Genomic DNA, 23,567 nt, shown 5'->3' on the forward strand with positions numbered 1-23,567 from the left:
CACACACACACACACACACACACACACACACACACACACACACACACACACACACACACACACACACACACACACACACACACACACACACACACACACACACACACACACACACACACACACTAAGCCTTCAACCTGTGCATGTCACTAAAATAGGACAATATAGGACGAAGGTGGAATGATATTACACCGGCGCTGACGCTCGTCGCAGTGCGTGCAGACGATAACAGATTACAAAAAGAAACCCAGCCATGATTAGCCCAGCGATCTAGAACTCCCAAACGAGCTAAATGCATTTTATGCTCACTTGAAGGAATATAAAATGCTGACCAGACCGCTTATGCGCGTGCGTCCAAACATGTTGACTTTGTCCCTGCACACCGGACGCAATCAGGACGCGTAGGTTGAAATATCAAAACAAACTCTGAACCAACTATTTTAATTTGGGGATAGGTCGAAAAGCATTAAACCATTATGGCAATTTAGCTAGTTAGCTTGCTGTTGCTAGCTAATTTGTCCTGGGATATAAACATTGGGTTGTTATTTCACCTGAAATGCACAAGGTCCTCAACTCCGACAATTAATCCACAGATAGAAGGGTAAACCGAGTTTGTTTCTAGTAATCTCTCCTCTTTCAGGCTTCTTCTTTAGACATTATATGGTGGTTGGCAACCAACTATAAGGTGCATTACCACCAACAACTGGATTGGAGTGTGGACCTTAGTTCATCTTTCAATCACACATGTGGGTATATGCTCCTGGCAAGTGTCTTCACTGACATTTTCAACCTCATCCTGGCCGAGTCTGTAATACCAACTTTTCAAACAAACCACCATTTTTCCTGTGCCCACAAAGCAAAGGTAACCTGTTTAAATTATTACCACCCCATAGCACTCACGTCAGTAGCCATGAAGTGCTTTGAAATTCTGGTCATGGCTAACATCAACACCATCATGCCAAAAACCCTAGACCCACTCCAACTCGCATACTGCCCCAAGAGATCCACAGATGACCCAATCTCAATCGCACACCGCACTGCCATTTCCCATCTGGACAAAAGGAACACCGAAGTGAGAATGCTATTCATCGACTACAGCTCAGCGTTCAACACCATAGTGCCCACAAAGCTCATCACTAAGCTAAGGATCCTGGAACTGAACACCTCCCTCTGCAACTGGATCCTGGATTTCCTGACGGGCCGCCCCCAGGTGTTACAAGTAGGCAACAACACATCTGCCCCGTTGATCCTCAACACTGGGGCCCCTCAGGGGTTGGTGGCATTGCCATGCTGGAGGGTCATGTCAGGATGAGCCTGCAGGAAGGGTACCACATAAGGGAGGATAATGTCTTCCCTGTAACGCATGGCGTTGAGATTAACTGCAATGACAACAAGCTCAGGCCGATGATGCTGTGACACACTGCCCCAGACCACGACGGACCCTCCACCTCCAAATCGATCCCGCTCCAGAGTACAGGCCTCGGTGTAATGCTCATAAGCACGAATCCAACCATCACCCCTGGTGAGAAAAAGCTGCGACTCGCCAGAGAAGAGCACTTTTTGCCAGTCCTGTCTGGTCCAGCGACGATGGGTTTGTGCCCATAGGCGACGTTATTGCCGGTGGTGTCTGGTAAGGACCTGCTTTACAACAGGCCTACATTTACAAGCCCTCAGTCCAGCCTCCCTCATCCTATTGTGGACAGTCTGAGCACTGATGGAGGGATTGTGCATTCCTGGTGTAACTCGAGCAGTTGTTGTTGCCATCCTGATGTTTGGATGTACCGATCATGTGCAGGTGTTGTTACACGTGGTCTGCCACTGCGAGGACGATCAGCTGTCCGTCTTGTCTCCCTGTAGCGTTGTCTTAGGCGTCTCACAGTACGGACATTGCAATTTATTGCCCTGGCCACATCTGCAGTCCTCATGCCTCCTTGCAGCATGCCTAAGGCACCTTCACGCAGAAGAGCAGGGACCCTGTGCATCTTTCTTTTGGTGTTTTTCAGAGTCAGTAGAAAGGCCTCTTTAGTGTCCTAAGTTTTCATAACTGTGACCTTAATTACCGTCCGTAAGCTGTTAGTGTCTTAACGACCTTTCCACAGGTGCACGTTCATTAATTGTTTATGGTTCATTGAACAAGCATGGGAAACAGTATTTAAACCATTTACAATGAAGATTTGTGAAGTTATTTGGATTTTTACTAATTATCTTTGAAAGACAGGGTCCTGAAAAAGGGACGTTTCTTTTTTTGCTGAGCTTATATACACTGAGTATACAAACATTAAGAACACCTGCTCTTTCCATGACATAAACTGACCAGGTGAATCCAGGTGAAGGCTATGATCCATTATTGATATCACTTGTTAAATCCACTTTAATCAGTGTAGATGACGGGGAGGAGACAGGTTAAAGAAGGATTGTTAAGCCTTGAGACAATTGAGACTTAGATTGTGTGTGTGTGCCATCCAGAGGGTGAATAGACAAGACGCAATATTTAAGTGCCTTTAACGGGGTATGGTAGTAGGTGCCAGGCTCACCGGTTTATGTCAAGAACTGCAACGCTGCTGGATTTTTCATGCTCAACAGTTTCCCGTGTGTATCAATAATGGTCCACCGCCTAAAGGCCGTCCAGCCAACTTGACACAACTGTGGGGAGCTTCGGAGTCAACATGGCCAGCATCCTTGTGGAATGCTTTCGACACCCTGTAAAGTCTATGCCCCGACGAATTGGGGCAAAAAGGGGTACGGTGGGGGGGGGGGTTGCAACCCACACACATACACTACTTACACAAACACATGCACACTCACACACACACACTTTTGTGGCTACTCTGTTCTTTATTATTATCTATGGGGAAGCCAAGTCACTTTACCCTGCCTTCATGTAGATATCTACCTCAAATACCTCATACCTGCACATTGATCTGCTACTGGTGCTCCCTGTACTGCATTTTATTCCTCTGGTGTTCCCATTTTATTTTCTAACTCTGCATCGTTGGGAAGGGCTTGTAACCAAGCATTTCACGGTAAAGACTACACCAGTTCGGTACATGTGACAAATACAATTAGATTATATTTTATTTGAGAACACAATTGATCTTTGTGGGAAATGGAAATGAGTGACTGAGATAGATACATAGATAGAAAGTGTGTGTGTGTGTGTGTGTGTGTGTGTGTGTGTGTGTGTGTGTGTGTGTGTGTGTGTGTGTGTGTGTGTGTGTGTGTGTGTGTGTGTGTGTGTGTGTGTGTGTGTGTGTGTGTGTGTGTGTGTGTGTGTGTGTGTGTGTGTGTGTGTATGAGAGAGTTTGTGTGTTTGTGTGGGATGAGCTCACCTGCAGACTGTAGAGCAACTGGGTCAAGCTCTGGACACTCTGAGCCACCTGTCATTGAAGAAGACATTCAACACACGACTAACAGTCAGTCTCCCATGTTGGTACAGTGCCTTGCAAAAGTATTCATCCCCATTTGCATTTTTCCTATTTTGTTGCATTACATGTAATGGACATACACAAAATAGTCCAAATTGGTGAAGTGAAATGAAAGAAATTCAAAAAATTATATATATATTTTTTTAAACATAAAAGTGGTGCATGCGTATGTATTCACCCCCTTTGCTATGAAGCCCCTAAATAATATCTGATGCAACCAATTACCTTAACATAATTAGTGTGTCACATGATCGGTCACATGATCTCAGTATATGTACCTGTACCTGTTCTGAAAGGCCCACCACTAAGCAAGGGGCACAACCAAGCAAGCAGCAAAATGAAGACCAAGTAGATCTCCAAACAGGTCAGGGACAAAATAGTGGAGAAGTACAGATCAGGGTTGGGTTCTAAAAAAATATCATAAACTTTGAACATCCAATGAAGCACCATTAAATCCATTATTAAAAAATGGAAAGAGTGTGGCACCACAACAAACCTGCCAAGAGAGGGCCGCCCACCAAAACTCACGGACCAGGCAAGGAGGGCATTAATCAGAGAGGCAACAAAGAGACCAAATATAACCCTGAAGAAGCTGCAAAGCTCCACAGCAGAGATTGGAGTATCTGTCCATAGGACCACTTTAAGCTGTACACTCCACAGAGCTGGGCTTTATTGAAGAGTGGTCAGACAAAAGCCATTTCTTAAAGAAAAAAATAATCAAACACGTTTGGTGTTCGCCAAAAGGCATGTGGGAGACTCTCCAAACATACGGAAGAAAGTACTCTGGTCAGATGAGACTAAAATTGAGCTTTTTGGCATCAAGGAAAACTCTATGTCTGACGCATACCCAACACCTCTCATCACCCTGAGAACACCATCTCTGGTGCTGTGGGGAGGTTTTTCATCGACAGGGACTGAGAAATTGGTCAGAATTGAAGGAATGATGGGTGGCACTAAATACAGGGACATTTTTGTGGGAAACCTGTTTCATTCTTCCAGAGATTTGAGACTGGGACAGAGGTTCACCTTCCATCAGGACCATTACCCTAAGCATAATGCTAAAGCAACACTAATGGTTTAATGGGAAACATTTAAATGTCTTGGAATTGCCTAGTCACAGCCCAGACCTCATTCCAATTGAGAATCTGTGGTATGACTTAAAGATTGCTGTACACCAGTGGAACCCATCCAACTTGAAGGAGCTGGAGCAGTTTTGCCTTGAAGAATAGGCAGAAATCCCAGTGACTAGATGTGCCAAGTTTATAGAGACATACCCCAAGAGACTTGCAGCTGTAATTGCTGAAAAAGGTACCTCTACACAATACTTACTTTGGGGGGGTGAATAGTTATGTACGCTTGTTTGTTTCATAAGAAAACATATTTTGCATCATCAAAGTGGTAGGCATGTTCTGTAAATCAAATTATACAAACACCCCAAAAATACATTTTAATTCCAGGTTGTAAGGCAACAAAATAAGAAAAATGCCAAGTGGGATGAGTACTTTCGCAAGCCACTGTAGATGACTTAATCACGTCACAAATGATATTCCTTCTATGAAAAACTGTTAAGGAGTACATGTCCTGGTTCTATTTCAGTTGTGTTGGTATCTGAAGATGAACAACTTCTACAGTAGATGGGCAAGGGAGTTTTAGTCTCCTACTACTACTGTATACCCATATCAGTTGAAGCCAGCCAATACGGTCTTATTCCCGGACTAGACTAGACTAGAGTGTAGTGGTGAGAGTATAGTATCTTCTCCTCTTATCACATGGCACATTTTCTAAAGAGATTTGTCTGAGAAGTCTATGTGGTCATGTAAGTATATAGCGCCACTTTGTGGTCTGGTAGTGTCTGTGCACAGAATCTGTACACCAGGGGTGTCAAACTCATTCCATGGAGGCCCTATTGTCTGCTGGTTTTTGTTTTTTCCTTTCAGTTAAGACCTAGACAACCAGGTGAGGGGTGTTCCTTACTAATCAGTGACCTTAATTCATCAATCAAGTCCAAGGGAGGAGCGAAAACCTAGACACTAAACCCTCGGTGGAATGAGATTGACACGTGCTGTACATTGCATTGCTCTATACCAGGGGTATTCAAATCTTACCCTATGCGGTCTTGAGGACTACTGGTTTTCTGATTTACCTGTTAATTAATTGCGCACACCTGGTGTCCCAGTAGGTCTAAAGCAGTCCCTGATTAGAGGGGAAGGTCCAGATTTGAATTTGAAGATTCTATACCTTGCAAACTCAACTCTGGACCTTTTTAATCAGGGACTGATTTAGACCTGGGACACCAGGTGTGTGCAAGTAATTATCAGGTAGAACAGAAAACCAGCAGGCTCCGGACCTCGTCGGGTAAAAGTTGAGTACCCCTGCTCTATACACTACATTACACTACATTCAGTCAATATTGCTCTATTTTATCATAGTCATTCACCTCACAGCCAGGACAAGATGCTAACGGTAGCACAAATGTGGCTGAGGAAATTGGGATATTATTGTCCATCTATTTTTAATGAGATGGTACATTTGAGAGCTAAATTGACTTTCCCTATATTAAGATATTAATAATTTAGCACATTAAGGCTGAAATGAAATTCTAATAGATGGTGTTAAATTATTTAAACAATGTTGCACCACCATAAGAAAGTGGGGGAAGGTGAGAAGCCAAGGCCAATATGAACTCAGACTGACATACACCTCAGCAGCTAAAGACTACAATAAGCTTATGACTACAACTACAAATCCCATTTTTATTTGAGCCACTTGGTGTTATGGCTAACGTATTAGACTGACAGTTACTGGGACCAGAGTTCAATATCTATGGTAGAAAACACAACCTTGTATAGAAGACCTACCTTAAGGTTGATATTATTAGTGTCCCCAGTGTGGGATTGAGTCAGGGACTGTAGTATGAGGCCCTGGGAGGCTGACCACTCTCCGTCCCTGGTATCAGGGTCCCCAGGTGAGGCTTCACCGTCTGTGGGGTTGTCCATGGGGGTAGGAGGGTTGGCTGAGGACACAGGGTGGGACAGGGGGTCCCTGTGAGGGCTGCAGAGGCTGGAGGGAGAACAGGTCCTGGAGGACAGAGTGGTCCTCAGGTTCTCAGCTGGATAAGGAGAGAGGAGATGGGTGGTTAGAGAGGGAGAGAGAGAATTTACTGTAGACAAAAATACCCACAGACAGACAAAGACATTGGACACTCTACAACAGGAAATGGACAACATGTACATGATGCTAACAATGGTCAGTGAGGCTAAAAGTGTTGTGTATCGTCTGACCCTCTCGTAGTGCGGTAGTGAGCAGTACTGCAGCCCGGGGCACCTCCTCTGGGTGTGGCTGGACCAGTAAGCGTGGCTCAGGGTGCTGTTCCTGGGTGCCGCCCCTCAGGGCAGACAGATCAGCATAGATCTGTAGCTTCTCCTCCAGAGTAGAACATATCTGATGGTCCTGACTGGACAGGTTCTCTGATAGATAAACGCAACATAAAGCCATTCTTGTACAATTGACACACAGAATCAAGCAGTCAGTGATACACAAATAGCACTTTACAGTCAGTATTACACAATCAACATAGAAATGATTTCTTCATGCACCCACAATCCACAAACACACACTACTTGACAACACTATAGGAAATGTGGGCTAATCAAAGTGAAAGGATCATTGCAGACAAGCTATTTGAAAGCTATGAATATACGGTAGCATATTACCCTGTAGTCTATGTATCTTCTGGGCTCTGGCTTCAGATGCTCTTCTCTCCTCCTCTGATTCACTGGTGTTCTCCTCCTCATCCTCTGGACAGCTGGATAGAGACAGACAGACAAGCAGACAGCGATAAGCATACACACACTCACTCACTCGTACACACGTATGCACACACACACTTACACCCTTCCCACACCCCCTTACTGACCTCTCCACAGCCTCTCGGATGTGTCTCATCCAGGTGTTGCGTTCGTCTTTCGAGGAGGTGTGGACCTCGTACATCTCTGGACCCGCGGCCGATGCACTGATCAGAAACATCCCTCTCTCCTCATTGGCTACCTCCCTGACAATCAGCTTCTGCAGAGAGATTACTGGGGGCTTCTGGTCCTGAGGAGCACAGACAGTATGGGAGGATGAGACAGTATGGGAGGATGTAGACATTGACATGTCTTTTTGAGTCTCAATCCCCTATATATGATCCGATATACATTATTAGTTCATCCAGGATGCTTTTTTTCCCCAACCCCTCCGATATAATAAAGTGGAGAGCAGCAGCCCAAAGCGATCAGACCGAGTCCAAAGGAACTGAATTGAACGGTAGAGTTTATTTTGTCTTACTCCATAAACATCAAATGTCACGAGACCATTTCACAGACATACCACAGCAGCGAATATGAACTTCTGGTCTTTCTCCTGTAGGAAGATCAGTGTGTCGGTGAGAAGGAGAGCCAGGACATCTGCAGAGATCAGAGACAGCAAAGCAATTGTGAACAATGCAATCCCTAATCAATATTATCATTAGTGTGAAACTGATTGACTGATTCATGTATTGCTTGATCTGTTGATTGATTGACTGATTGGTTGATTAATTGATTGATAGATCAGTGCCTCGGACCTTTGAGTCGTCCGGTGGCGGTCTTCCACAGTAACAGGCCCTGGTGTTTGAGGGTCCGGCCTGGCACCAGAACATCCTGCTTCCTAAAGGTGTGTCCGTTCTTCAGTTTGGCAGCACTACGGTTGTCCATCCGGTTTAGGACGTCCTGTAACCTCTGACCCTGCTCAAACTCACTGACCCTCAGGTCTACAGCCGCGATCACCTCCTTGATCAAAACCAGAGCTCTGGAGAGGTCCCTGTGCTCCTCACTGTCCTCTGAGAGAGGGAGAGAGAGGAGAGAGAGAGAGAAAATATTCAGGCACATTGGAGTAGTAGGATCAAAACTATACATCCGGTTACCAGCCCCATGTCAGTATGGAAGTTATATTTCAAATACAACAAATGTTTCATGGAATATCTTACTGTAACTGCTGTATATTATCACTGATAGCTGAGCTGTATGTTAAGACCACCTGTCCAACAAAAAACGAGCCTGGTCGTGTTATCACGATTTGATTTTATTTATCTGATCCTAACAGCAGTGGGCAGCAGAGCAGAGAAAGGCAGACAGACTAACCCTGGGTGTACTGTAGAATCCTCTCCAACAGAACAGGGTACTTAGTTATCCTCTGGGTCACCAACAAGATGCATTCTGGGATCTCTCTCCTCCGCACCAAATAGTTATTACTTTGTTGCTATAGAAACACACAATCAACAGTGAATAATTAGTCACAAGTGGAATATTTAAGACAATTTAACTTGTTAGGACAGATCATTTCTCCAGATGTCTTCTCAAGATACACTACATGGCCAAAAGTATGTGGACACTTGCTCGGAAAAACATTTTATTCCAAAATCATCGGCACTAATATGGAGTTGGTCCCCCCTTTGCTGCCACAACAGCCTCCACTCTTCTGGGAAGGCTTTCCACTAGATGTTGGAAAATTGCTGCGGGGACCTGCTTCCATTCAACCAAAAGAGCATTAGCGAGATCAGGCACTGATGTTAGGCAATTAGGCCTGGCTCGCAGTCGGTGTTCCAATTCATCCCAAAGGTGTTCAGTGGGGTTGAGGTCAGGGCTCTGTCGGCCAGTCAAGTTCTTCCACACTGATCTCAACAAACCATTTCTGTATGGACCTCGCTTTGTGCACGGGGTGATTGTCACGCTGAAACAGGAAAGGGCCTTCCCCAAACTGTTACCACAAAGTCGGAAGCACAGAATCGTCTAGAATGTTATTGTATGCTGTAGCGTTAAGATTTCCCTCCAGAAAATGATTCCTCCTCCACCAAACTTTACAGTTTGCACTATGCATTGGGGCAGGTAGTGTTCTCTTGGCATCCGCCAAACTCAGATTTGTCCGTCGGACTGCCAGATGGTGAAGAGTGATTCATCACTCCAGAGAATGTGTTTCCACTGCTCCAGAGTCCAATGGCGGCGGGCTTTGCACCACTCCAGCCAAACACTTTGCAATTGGTGATCTTAGGCTTGTGTGCGGCTGCTCGGCCATGGAAACCCATTTCATGAAGCTCCCGACAAACAGTTATTGTATTGACGTTGCTTCCAGAGGCAGTTTGGAACTCGTGAGTGTTACATCCGAGGACAGACGATTTTTATGTGCTACGCGCTTCAGCACTCAGCAGTCCCGTTCTGTGAGCTTGTGTGGCCTACCACTTCATGGCTGAGCCGTTGTTGCTCCTACATGTTCTTCACAATAACAGCACTTACAGTTGACCGGGGCAGCTTTAGCAAGGCAGAAATATGACTAACTGACTTGTTGGAAAGGTGGCATCCTATGACGGTGCCACGTTGAAAGTCACCTAGCTCTTCAGTATGAGCCATTCTAATGCCAATGTTTGTCTACGGAGTTTGCATGGCTGTGTGCTCAATTGTAGACACTTGTCAGCAACGGTGTGACTGAAATAGCCAAATCCAGTCATTTAAAGGCGTGTCCACATACTTTGGCCATGTAGTGTAACTCTTGAGGCGTATAGAGGTGTCATAAACAGACAAGCCTGTACCTTGATGAAGGTCTGAAATCGTTTGTTGTGTTGCTGTAGCTCTTTGAAGAAGGTGACTGCCTCAGTGTGATGGCTGCAAAAGTCTCCATACACCTGTTTCATCCTCTCTGCGTTCTCTTCAGAAAACTGCACCAGAAATTATACAGAAGTTATACAGGCACTCATACTGAGCCAACGTAACTCAATCAGTCACAGAACATTAATACCACAGTCATGTATATTGAGGTTGAATTACAGGAGAGAGTGAGTGGATGTTGGCAATGTTTCAGACACACAAAAAAAACATATCTGTATTTATCCATGTTTTGTGGGAGAATCAGGACTTCCATGTAATTTTAGGGGTTGAAAGTTAATTCTGTCTCCACAGATTCCTGACCGTATGACAGAAAGTACAATACTGTTCCGCCCCGACCCCACTCCAGAAAAGCTAAGGTTTGTTGTTGTTACAAGCACTTCATTTTAACAATGCACCTGTTGCAGCAGAAAGTCTCCGATGCGTTCTATGACGTAGTTCCTGTTCCCGTATGGCTGGGCGGAGCTGTGGCGGCGTTCCCTCATGGAGTTGAAGAGGTCGTGGTGGAGGAGGAGGAGTTCGTCCAAACAGGGGAAGACACGCCCCACGGCGCCCGCGTCCAGCTGGACCTCCTCCCTCATCCCTCGCCGGAAGACCTCAGCCATGATGCACAGAGTCTGGAGGTGGTGCATCTCTGTCTGCATCAACTCTGAGAGGACGGACACACACAAAAACAGTGCGTGTTCGAGAACAACTACATTGCAGTTTGGACTGCGCAGGATCGCAGATCTACAAATCATCTCACGTCCCAAACAACCATGCATTTACGTGTACATTTTTGCGATTCCGCATCTCGTCTTGCTCAAACCAACTACCCACATTTCAAAGATGACAAAGGTCCCTCTAGACAAACATATCCCTTGGGCATAGCATAATAACAAACCGTAAACATTCCTGTGCTATGGCCCATAACATTTCATAAGTCATAACTCATTCATAACTCAAAACTGTACCACAAAACCGCAGGGTTAGGTTACATGTGGTGGTTCAACTGTTCCGAGTACATCGTTAGCTCACCATAGATGACGTCCTGTCTCTTGACCACCCGTTTGTCCTGCTTCTTACAAAACTTGTGTTCCACTGTCAGACTCCAAGACTCAGCCTCGTAGTCCAGAGCATCAGCAGCCAGGTCGCTGTGGAGACCGGTGTCCACACAGTCTACAGGACGAGAGGGGGGATGAAAAGAACATGATGGTGACTTTTCCCTTTTAACCGTTAAGATGATCACTTTTGCAATTGTCCCTTCTGGGTTCCCGTCCCTGCAGTACCTTCTCCGAGGGAGGAGTCAGTGGAGGAGGATGACTCAGTGGTCTGTAGGAGCTCCTCTGATCGGCCAGGACTCCATCTCCTGTCAGACACCACTTCCGGACTCTCGCTAAGCCTGCTGGGAGAGTGACAATATGTCAATGACATAAGCATCATCACAAAACAATCTTCATCACAAGCTTACTGTAATATACTGAGAGTGGGTGAGTGTGTGAGTGAGGGGATGCGTAGCTGACCTGTCAGTGGAAGAGGGGACACTACTGGAGAGGGGGTTGGGGAGGGAGGCTGTTTCCCTCCTGTCCCTCTGGCTCATCATAGGTAGAGAGGCTGAGGTGGCGATCAGACATGAAGAGGGACTGTCTCGCACTGTGAAGTATGAAGGAGGGGAGGGGAGGGGTGTTATTGTTTCAGCATTCCTTTCTGTGTGCGTCACATGATGACAACAAAGAGCTGTGACATTTTATTTTATTTACCATTTATTTTATCAGGGAGTTATACTGAGACCAAGGTCTCTTTAACAGATTAATTGAATTACAGAAAATACACACACCAAATATAAATACAAAATGCAAGCAGAAAGAAAGAAAAACACAGTCATAAACAACAAAACACATTCATCAGTAATAACGTCCTTAGTCAGTGGCCCTTGAACTCTGCAATATAACACTCACTCTGCGGGAGGGATGCCGTTCGGTTCTTCACAAGTTTCTATAGATTTAAAATTGTAAAAAAAGATTAACAAAAGGAAGGATAGTAGGATACCAGACAACCCAAACATTCCGACTAGATCACTTTGTTCAACAGAGAGAGATGAGGAGTAGATGTGTGTGTGGTTGTGGGTCGGGGCAGAAGTATCCAGGCTGAAACTCACGTTTAGACACGGGGGAGCAAAGTCATTACAACCCTTATGGACCATGAGTGTACAACCTTAGGGAGAGAAGGATAGGTTCATAAAGAGAAAAAACACAATACTTGAAATAGAATAGGATTGTATATTAATTCAGTTCTATAATTCAAAATTTTATAATTCTCCACCCTCTCCGAGTTGGGCATCTCCGGCGCGGCCCACGCTTGGATTGCGTCCTACCTGACAGGTCGCTCCTACCAGGTGGCGTGGCGAGAATCTGTCTCCTCACCACGCGCTCTCACCACTGGTGTCCCCCAGGGCTCTGTTCTAGGCCCTCTCCTATTCTCGCTATACACCAAGTCACTTGGCTCTGTCATAACCTCACATGGTCTCTCCTATCATTGCTATGCAGACGACACACAATTAATCTTCTCCTTTCCCCCTTCTGATGACCAGGTGGCGAATCGCATCTCTGCATGTCTGGCAGACATATCAGTGTGGATGACGGATCACCACCTCAAGCTGAACTTCGGCAAGACGGAGCTGCTCTTCCTCCCGGGAAGGACTGCCCGTTCCATGATCTCGCCATCACGGTTGACAACTCCATTGTGTCCTCCTCCCAGAGCGCTAAGAACCTTGGCGTGATCCTGGACAACAAACTGTCGTTCTCAACTAACATCAAGGCGGTGGCCCGTTCCTGTAGGTTCATGCTCTACAACATCCGCAGAGTACGACCCTGCCTCACACAGGAAGCGGCGCAGGTCCTAATCCAGGCACTTGTCATCTCCCGTCTGGATTACTGCAACTCACTGTTGGCTGGGCTCCCTGCCTGTGCCATTAAACCCCTACAACTCATCCAGAACGCCGCAGCCCGTCTAGTGTTCAACCTTCCCAAGTTCTCTCACGTCACCCCGCTCCTCCGCTCTCTCCACTGGCTTCCAGTTGAAGCTCGCATCCGCTACAAGACCATGGTGCTTGCCTACGGAGCTGTGAGGGGAACGGCACCTCAGTACCTCCAGGCTCTGATCAGGCCCTACACCAAATAAGGGCACTGCGTTCATCCACCTCTGGCCTGCTCGCCTCCCTACCACTGAGGAAGTACAGTTCCCGCTCAGCTCAGTCAAAACTGTTCGCTGCTCTGGCTCCCCAATGGTGGAACAAACTCCCTCACGACGCCAGGACAGCGGAGTCAATCACCACCTTCCGGAGACACCTGAAACCCCACCTCTTTAAGGAATACCTAGGATAGGATAAAGTAATCCTTCTCACCCCCTCCCCCCTTAAAATATTTAGATGCACTATTGTAAAGTGGTTGTTCCACTGGATGTCATAAGGTGAATGCACCAATTTGTAAGTCGCTCTGGATAAGAGCGTCTGCTAAATGACTTAAATGTAAATGTAAATGTAATAATTGTCCAGCAAAAAAATTGTGAATTAAAGTTAATTTATTTTAAACTGTCTTTAACTAGGCAAGTCAGTTAAGAACAAATTCTTATTTACAATGACGGCCTACAAGGGAACAGTGGGTTAACTAGCTTGTTCAGGGGCAGAACGACAGATTTTTACCTTGTCAGCTCGGGGATTCGATCCAGCAACCTTTTGGTTACTGGCCCAATGCTCTAACCTCTGGGCTACCTGCCGCCCCTTCATTGTCAATTATATTATCATTGTCGAATGCAAAAAAAAAGCCTATACCGTATATTTTTCTTGAGATACAATATGTATTGGTATACTGTATTAACCATAAATATGATATCTTTCAATTAATTTACATTGTTCAGAAGTGTACAGATCACTGATATAAGCGTGTATGTTTGTAACAATGAGCGACAAATTGTTTTTTGTTTTGACTGATCAGTTGATGTACTACTGGTTAATTGTTGATGTACAAAGGCTGTTATTAATACATTTTGATTGACAGATTGATTAACTGTGTTACTTACTGGAGCAGTGCAGAAGTTCCTTGCCAGTAGCAGGTTTGTCACAGACCAGACAGACCGTGGGTCCAGCACAGGACCCCGTGGAGAAGCGATGTCCATTCTGCTGCCTGTCCTTGTCTCTCTCCTCCTTCTCCCTTTCCTTCTCCTTCCCCTTGGAAAACCAGGGTAGATTCACAGGGGTGAACATCAGAGGTATGGATAGGCGGGTTATTGCACACCCATATACTGTAACTACATCAAAACCCTTCAGCCACAATCCATCAAAGCATATCATGTAATTGTAACACTGTAACACCATAGGCTAGACTCGACTTAAAGCAATATCAGTCAGGTTACTTGTACTAGGAAGTAGCCTTGAAGTAGCCACAAATAGCCACACATGTGCACTGACTCCAATTGAGGCAGTTTGAGTGAGAAGGATCCCCGCTTTATTTTAGCCCATTTTAAAGTCCAATGTGAAGGAGACGGAGCATTGCACACATTGGGGGGGGTTTGCAAATGCAGATCCACCAACAAAGGGTTTATGATGAAAAGGAAAGAAGCTACACAAGGGTTTGGAGTGGTGTTTTGGGTTACAGTTATTACCCAAAACATTTCCTGCTTCTTGTCATCTGTCACGATCGTTATAATGAGCGGACCAAGATTCAGAGTGGTATGTTACCATGTTTTTATTTGGAGGAGAAACTTAAAGAACAAAAACAATAACGCGAACAAACGAAACGTGACGCTAATATAATGCTCACAGGAAACTATACCTAGACAAGATCCCACAAAGCACAATGGGGAAATGGCTGCCTAAATATGATCTCCAATCAGAGACAACGATAAACAGCTGCCTCTGATTGGGAACCATACCAGGCCACCATAGACATATATATTCACCTAAATAACCCACCCTTAGTCACACCCCGACCTAACTAACAGAGAATAAAAAGCTCTCTATGGTCAGGGCGTGACATCATCATGTGAAGCACAGATCCTGATGTGAATACTACAGTATAAGGAGAAGGGTTGTGATGATGATAATAATTATATTCATCATCATCATTATTATTATAATACATGATATTTATGTAGCGCTTTTCAACAACCCAAAGTCGTTTGAAAATAGGCTTTTGTATCCGATAATTAAGTGATAATAGCAGCACAACTTTTTTTGTGATAGACGGTCAATTATATTGTATTTATAGCCCTTTATGGGTATATCATGCAGTCCTTATAGCTGTAGATAGTTAGATTTAGACTGAGGGGTAGATTACATGCGAGTCAGTCGGTGTGTACATTCTGTCAGTGATTATTTAGTCTAGTGGAGTACGTCTCCGAACATGGCATATGCTCTAAATGTAAAGTCTGGCGGCAAGATTAGTGCTGACCTAATCTCACGACTGGTGTTAAAATTGTGTTTACCTTGTTCTTATTGCGTGTGCTCGACATCCGGCTCTTGAGGAAGCTGAAGGTACGAATTACTTTGTATTTCTCTGACGCCACCTTGGAAGGGATGTTGTACTTGTCCCACTCCTCTTCTTCAATTCTGTTCAGACGCAATGGGGTCAGCATCATATGTGACTTTCCATATGTTGTTGGTTTTATAAACGGTATCCATACCAGTCTTATTTGCTGATCTTTATTTCTGCCTGGTCATCTCAAATTAATTATTACTCAGTCATTTCTGCAAGTAGTAATCTTCTGACTATAACCAGGTTTCCATCCAACCTTTTTTACTACAGATGAAATAAGTTATGATGAACTTCACAGGGTGGTGAAAGTGTACGGTTTATGAGCTTGATGTTGCTTTCAATAAATATCGAGGGTCTTATTCTGGTGACATGATAGATTATTATTATTATTCTTCCCTTTGACAATTAAAAAGAATCTCACTCTTTTGCCCAAAACAGGAATCTCATTTTATATCTGCAAGTAGTTTGCTTGAGTGCATGTGCAAAGACCAGAATGGGCACATACGCTACATAACTCAACATGTTTTGTGTCAAAATGTTCAGTAGAGTTGAAATTTTATTCAAATGAAAATCGGCCACCAATTGGATGGAAACCTAGCTAATGAGGCCACGTGGAAACAAAAACGTTTTAACTCCGCATACAAACCTTATAGTAATCATGGTACTTGGTTAGTAGTTCAATCAGCCTGTGATGGTCATACCAGGCTGGATCAAGTGTACAGTTGGAGCACATGCACCACACAAAGCCAACCATCAATGTTTATTACAGAATTAAGACAAGAAAAAAGTCTGGTCAAAACTCCATCATTAAGGTGTCGTCTACTTAAAGTTGGTGGCAGCTCATTTGCCACAAGTTTTAGTGTTACAAAGCAATTAATTTCCACCCTGAGTCAGTGGTAGAGCACTATGGGTTAAAGGTTACACAGTAGTAGTTACAGACACATGCAGCACACGTATGGTAATCAAACATGGTTCATGCATTGACATCAACAGCATACAAGTGCAATCTCTAAAGGTTATTTTTGATGCCATGCTAGGCAGAGAGCATTATGGGCACAAACTTAGACGTTAAATGTCACGATGCACACAGGGGAGTTCTTGGGTTAAAATGGTTGACTTAAAAGGGGTTAGAGGCTGAAGCTAGGGACTAGATGGCTGGCTTCCAGATCAGGGGAGTTACTGTAGGGTTAAAAGCTATGGGCTATCTGCCCAGTGGAGGGGAAGGGCCAAGGCTGTCGGCCCAGAAGGGGGCGATGCCCACATACTCTTTGAGGAACTCTGAGAGGGTGAGGTGTTGGAGGGACTCTGCCAGCTCAACGCTGCCCTCGTCGTCTGCAGACTGGGCACGCTTACGGAACTTTAACTCCCTAGGGACACACACACACACACACACACATTACACACACAGCTCTGACACATACAGTACATGAACACACACACACAGCTCTGAAACATACAGTACATGAACACACACACACTAACATGCGCACACATACACTAACAAGCGCACAGGTACAGGAAACATACTCTAGAGGGCGCTATAGTGCTGTGACCTTGTGCATTCAGGACATTTTAACTCCTGAATGGAGGGAGGACAAAGGCAGTTGGCATGGTTCCCAGCAGCATCTCATCACAATGAAAGACATAGTGAAGCAGGAAACAAAGAGGATGCCTTTTCTTTGTCCGTCCCACTTTTACTGGAGCCATTTACTCAAAGGATACTATACAGTGAATCCTACTACACTCACTGTGTCACAAAGTTACAGTGCATTAGCCTAACTTCATCTGAGCACAGTACTTGTCTTTGAAATTTGCATTGGACAACATTTGCATGGCTAAATAAACACTGTCTGAGCACAATGGGCTTACAGTTTAGTCACTGATTTTGTTTAAGTGTCATATCTCTACGCCACTACTAAAACAGCCCTACAAAATGCGGCACACTAACAAAGTTATACAATCAAAGCCTGGAGTTAAACAAAGAGCTGTTATTGTGGGGGTTTACGTGCCTTGCTCAAGGGCACAACGGCATGTAGGATTTGATATCAGCAACCATTCGGTTGCCAGCTCACTTCCCGCCAGACTTAACAAGTCAGACCTGGAATTTGAATTGGCAACCCCTCCGGTTGCTGGCTAGCCTCTCTACGTGCTAGGCTACCTGCCACCCCTTTTCTTGATATGAAGACAACCAGGAACTCCACGACGGAGACAGCCCTCGGTCGCCCAGCAACCAACCAAGTAGTCTTGGTGAAGGCTGGAGAGCCTGGGAATTAGGGGAAAACTGTATGGAACTGTAAAAATGTCACACTCACTTTGGACAACCACTACGTCAGTGGATACATACCTTTTTTCTTGAGGTTGCTTCGATAGGCTGAACTCTCTCCGTTCTGTGGAGGACAAGACACAACATGAACCCTCTGTGTGAAATAAAACAGCATGAGAAACATTATGGAGGATCGCCCCCTACCTAGTAATGTTGAGCTTACACTGTGATTTGGATTTGGCAGGATAGCCTAGCCAGCCAATGCACTTACCTATGCCCTCACCCTACATAAATACTGACATACAAGCACGCCTACAGTACCAGTCAAAAGTTTGGACACACCTACTCATCCTACTCATTCAAGGGTTTTTCTTTCTTTTTCCTATATCGGTCAAATAGCCCTTACACAGCCTGGTGGTGTGTTCTGGATTATTGTCCTGTTGAAAAACCAATGATTAGTCCCACTAAGTGCAAACCAGATGGGATGGCATATCGTTGCAGAATGCTAAATAAATCACAGACAAGTGTCACCAGCAAAGCACCTCCACACCATCACACCTCCATTCTTCACGGTGGAAACCACATACGTTCACCTACTCTGCATCTCACAAAGACACGGCAGTTGGAACCAAAATCTCAAATTTGGTCACATCAGACCAAAGGACAGATTTCCACCGGTCTAATTGCTCATGGTTCTTGGCCCAAGCAAGTCTCTTCTTCTTATTGGTGTCCTTTAGTAGTGGTTTCTTTGCAGTAATTCAATTCAACCGTCTCCTCTGAACAGTTGATGTTGAGATGTCTGTTACTTGAACTGTGTGAAGCATGTATTTGGGCAGCAATCTGACATGCAGTTAACTGTAGTTAACCTATCCTCTGCAGCAGAGGCAACTCTGGATCTTCCTTTCCTGGGGCAGTCCTCATGAGAGCCATTCTCATCATAGCGCTTGATGGTTTTTGCAATTGCACAGGAAAGGAAAGTTCTGAAAGTCCAATACAGCAAATGAAAGAAACGTCTTGTTAATCTACTGTTAAAGGAATTAAATTGCTCTGTTTTAATACCCAATTAAAATTAAACACTCAGTCAATTCATAAGGATTTGTAAGACCCTTATTCTATAATAATGGACAGAGCCCAGTCTTAAAGTAAAACAGCAGAGTTTATTCACAAGAGTACTGAACACGATACAGGTTACCACAGGTTATAAATGACGTCATTAGTTCCAGTACCAACCCGTGCCATCTCCGTTCCAGTACAAAGTATGTATCTCAAGCCTTCCCACATCCATCTCCCTACCAATTTAATATAATTTATGGCTGAGCCAAGGTTTTCTGGTGTAGATAAGCATTCTAGCCAGTCTGAAGATTTAGTTCATTCATTTCTACCCAGGAACAGACAGTCATTGTTCTAATCCTTGATTCATTCACGAACATTATATTCAGTACTAAGATTAAGAAAAAAATTCATACATATTGTAACGTCATTCGTCTGTTGTAAGAAGAGAGTCAGACTGAAATGCAGCGTGTAGGTTACTCATGACTTTAATGAAATAAATCGCTGTACATGAAATAACTGAAATAAGAAAACAACAAACGAAACGTGAAACCTATTACAGCCTATCTGGTGACTACAACACTAAGACAGGAACAAACACCCACAAAATACAACGCGAAAGTCAGGCTGTCTAAATACGGTTCTCAATCAGAGACAACGACAAGCACCTGACTCTGATTGAGAATCGCCCCAGGCAACCAAGCCTAACTAGACACACCCCTAATCAGCCGCAATCCCAAATAATACAAACCCCAATACGAAATACAACATATAAACCCATGTCACACCCTGGCCTACCCAAACATATAACAAAAACACAAAATACAATGACCAAGGCGTGACACATATACAGTAACATAATAGTATTCTGATTAGTACATATACAGTAACATAATAGTATTCTGATTAGTCAGTCCTGATTGAAATGTATACAAAATTAGTCACCATTGATAAAAATTCCCTTAACATCTACCCATCGTGTCCGATTTCAAAAATGCTTTACAGCGAAAGCACAACATATGATTATGTTAGATCACCGCCAAGTCAAAAAAAAACAGCCATTTTTCCAGCCAAAGATAGGAGTCACAAAAAGCATAAATATAGATTAAATTAATCACTAACCTTTGATGATCATCAGATGACACTCATAGGACATCATGTTACACAATACATGTATGTTTTGTTTGATAATGTGCATATTTATATCCAAAAATCTCAGTTTACATTGGCACGTTAAGTGCAGTAATGTTTTGATTCCAAAACATCCAGTGATTTTGCAGAAATACTCATAATAAACATTGATAAACGATACAAGTGTTATTCACAGAATTAAAGATAGACTTCTCCTTAATGCAACCGCTGTGTCAGAGTTCAAAAAAACATTACGGAAAAAGCATAATCTGAGAACGGCGCTCAGAGCCCAATCCAGCCAGATAAATATCTGCCATTTTGGAGTCAACAGAAGTTAGAAATAACACAATAAATGTTCACTTACCTTTGATGATCATCAGAAGGCACTCCCGGAATCCCAGTTCAACAATAAATTACTGAATTGTTCCACGCCTCCAGTAATCCATCTTCATGAGGCGTGAGCACTTCGTCCAGACAAAAACTTTAAAAAAATCCATTACAAGTCGTAGAAACAAGTCAAACGAAGTATGGGATCAATCTTTAGGATGTTTTTAACATAAAACATCAATAATGTTCCGGATAATTCCTATGTCTGAAGAAAAGCACTGGAACGAGAGGTAACTCTGTCGGGAGCGCGCGTCACAAGCCTGAGACACTCTGCCAGACCACTGACTCAAACAGGTCTCATGAGCCCCTCCTTTATAGTATAATCCTCAAACCAGTTTCTAAAGACGGTTGACATCTAGTGGAAGCCATAGGAAGTGCAACTTGACTGTCATCAAGTCAAAGGGTTGCTACTTTGAAGAATCTCAAATATAAAATCTATTTTGATTTGTTTAACACTTTTTTGGTAACTACATGATTCCATGTGTTATTTCATAGTTTGATGTATTCACTATTATTCCGGAAGGTTGCAAGTTCAAATCCCCGAGCTGACAAGGTACAAATCTGTCATTCTGCCCTTGAACAGGCAGTTAACCCACTGTTCCTAGGCAGTCATTGAAAATAAGAATGTGTTCTTAACTGACTTGCCTAGTTAAATAAAGGTAAAAAATTATATATATTTAAAAGATAGAAAAAATAAAGAAAAACCCTTGAATGAATAGGTGTGTCCAAACTATTGACTGGTACTGTGCATACATATGCACCTGCACGTCGGATGCACACACAGTAGCCACATGTCTGCCACGCCTAGTGTTAGCACAGAGCGAGTGGTGGAGGATAGAGGATCTAAGGTAAGCTGTACTTACTACCAGGGTGGAGTAGAGACATAGATTTAGACAGAGAGAGGGCCTGAAGGCGACACCGCCTGTGGCTCACTCTGTGGAACACGCCATCTACAGGGTAGAGGGGACATAGCACTCACTTGGCCACTCAAAGGAACAGAGGGAGGCAAGATGTGACCAGAGCCATGTAGGGGGAAAATAAAAATCGCATTTCCTTAATTCCTTGCGACCTCTCCTCTCACCTCCTTCTCAAAACCCATTGGATGAGAAGGTCAGAGGTTCCTTGTTAGTTACATGTTAGCTATAAACAGTACTGACTATCTACTGAAGTGGCTACAGTTAGTTAGTGACAACACAGAGAGCATGATTATCCAACAACAGACAGTAGGCCTACTGCTTCCTGTACCAGCCAAACTCCCATGACAAACCAAATAAGTGAAGAGAGAGAGACTAGCTCAGATAAGATCAATCCAGGGCCTGTGTCCACAAAGCGTAGTAGGAGTACTGATCTAGGATGATCAGTTTTGCCTTTTAGATCACAATGAATAAGATTATATGGACAGATCCTAGATCAGCACTTCTACTCTCAAACACTTTGTGGATCCGGGCCTTAGTCATACAGTAGCAAGGCTCAATTCACGCCCACCTGAGAATACAGCTCTGTTCAGCTTTCAACTGGCTGTGTTTGAGAAGTGAATAACCAATTGTCAGCGAACTGTCACTTCACAGACTGTTATAAAAAATAGAAACTGACAATATTCATAGAATTACCTGTACAAATCCCCTTTTCTCTTGGACTTTACTAATCGGGGAAAAGTGTGAAACGATGTCTCAAAAGGACAGGGGTATCGTCGGAAATCATAGACATGGGACTAAAAGGTTTTGGCCCACGTGTTTATCAAAGTTGATATATCGCTGGGGAATAAACACACTGACACGGCAACTACGTGAACAGAGAGAAGAGAAAATGGTCTACTTACAGGAAGTGTTTCCCTTCGTGGGATAGAAAATGTAGATGTTGGATTTGATGATAATGTAAACAAAGTCGCCACTCAGAAAAGAAAGCAGACAGACAAATCCACATATCTAAACCAGGATTGTGTCGAGGCACAGATCTGGGGAACGGTACCAAAACATTTCTGCAGCTTTGAAGGTCCCCAAGAACACCGTGGCCTCTATCATTCTTTTAAATGGAAAAAGTTAGGAACCACCAAGACTCTTCCTAGAGCTAGCAGCCCGGCCAAACTGAGCAATCAAGGGAGAAGGGCCTTGGTCAGGGAGGTGACCAAGAATCCGAATGTCACTCTGACAGAGCTCTAGAGTTCCTCTTTGGAGATGGAAGAACCTTCCAGAAAGACAACTATCACTGCAGCCCTCCACCAATCAGGCCTTTATGGTAAAATGCACATGACAGCTCACTTGGTGTTTGCCAAAAGGCACCTAAAGACTCTCAGACCAAGAGAAGCAAGATTCTCTGGTCTGATGTAACCAAGATTGAACTCTTTGGCCTGAATGCCAAACATCACATCTGGAGGAAACCTGGCACAATCCCTACGGTGACGCATGGTGGTGGCAACATCATGCTGTGGGGATGTTTTTCAGCGGCAGGGATTGTGAGATTTGTCAGGATTGAGGAAAAGAGAAATGGGGTAAAGTACAGATAGATCCTCGATGAAAACCTGCTCCAGAGTGCTCAGGACCTCAGATTGGGGCGGAAGTTCACCTACAGGACAACGTCCCTAAGCACACAGCTAAGACAATGCAGGAGTGGCGTCGGGACAAGTCTCTGAATGTTCTTGAGTGGCCCAGCCAGAGCCTAGACTTGAACTCGATCTCTGGAGAGACCTGAAAATAGCTGTGCAGCGGAGCAAAGTACAGAGAGAACCTCGACTGGGGCGACAGTTCACCTTCCAACAAGAACACAACCCTAAACACACAGACAAGAGAACACTGGATTGGCTTCAGGACAAGTCTCTGAATGTCCTTTAGTGGCTCAGCCAGAGGCTGGACTTGAACCCGATCAAACATTTCTGGAGAGACCTGCAAATAGCTGTGCAGCAATGCTCCCCATCCAACCTGACAGAGCTTGAGAGAATCTGCAGAGAAGAATGGGAGAAACTCCCCAAATACAGGTGTGCCAAGCTTGTAGCGTCATACTCAAGAAGACTCGATGAGGTAATCAATGCAAAAGGTGCTTCAACAAAGTACTGAGTAAAGAGTCTGAATACTTATGTAAATGTGATACTTGAGTTTTGTGTTTGTAATAAATTGGCTATTATTTCTAAAAACT

General features: G+C 44.2%; 1 protein-coding gene across 4 annotated transcripts in view; it reads right to left on the reverse strand.

Annotated features, from left to right (window-relative positions):
- The window catches only part of LOC124007055 (rho guanine nucleotide exchange factor 28-like), a 109,970-nt gene that overhangs the window by 23,532 nt on the left and 62,871 nt on the right, over positions 1–23,567 (reverse strand). For 3 of the 4 annotated variants that reach the window (XM_046317324.1, XM_046317327.1, XM_046317326.1), the window contains 19 exons: positions 17,952–17,994; positions 16,873–16,974; positions 15,558–15,681; positions 14,154–14,301; positions 12,235–12,290; positions 12,035–12,071; positions 11,600–11,729; positions 11,366–11,481; positions 11,115–11,255; positions 10,496–10,746; positions 10,025–10,150; positions 8,583–8,700; positions 8,027–8,281; positions 7,792–7,868; positions 7,340–7,518; positions 7,137–7,228; positions 6,705–6,890; positions 6,282–6,532; positions 3,328–3,375 (listed from right to left, as the gene is read on the reverse strand). In XM_046317324.1, the coding sequence (XP_046173280.1) occupies positions 3,328–3,375; positions 6,282–6,532; positions 6,705–6,890; positions 7,137–7,228; positions 7,340–7,518; positions 7,792–7,868; positions 8,027–8,281; positions 8,583–8,700; positions 10,025–10,150; positions 10,496–10,746; positions 11,115–11,255; positions 11,366–11,481; positions 11,600–11,729; positions 12,035–12,071; positions 12,235–12,290; positions 14,154–14,301; positions 15,558–15,681; positions 16,873–16,974; positions 17,952–17,994 (2,480 nt within the window). The remainder of the gene's footprint in view (positions 1–3,327; positions 3,376–6,281; positions 6,533–6,704; positions 6,891–7,136; positions 7,229–7,339; positions 7,519–7,791; positions 7,869–8,026; positions 8,282–8,582; positions 8,701–10,024; positions 10,151–10,495; positions 10,747–11,114; positions 11,256–11,365; positions 11,482–11,599; positions 11,730–12,034; positions 12,072–12,234; positions 12,291–14,153; positions 14,302–15,557; positions 15,682–16,872; positions 16,975–17,951; positions 17,995–23,567) is intronic. The other variant, XM_046317325.1, reaches the window with a different exon arrangement.

This window comes from Oncorhynchus gorbuscha, linkage group LG20, assembly GCF_021184085.1.
Source record: "Oncorhynchus gorbuscha isolate QuinsamMale2020 ecotype Even-year linkage group LG20, OgorEven_v1.0, whole genome shotgun sequence".
Lineage (NCBI taxonomy): Eukaryota > Metazoa > Chordata > Actinopteri > Salmoniformes > Salmonidae > Oncorhynchus > Oncorhynchus gorbuscha.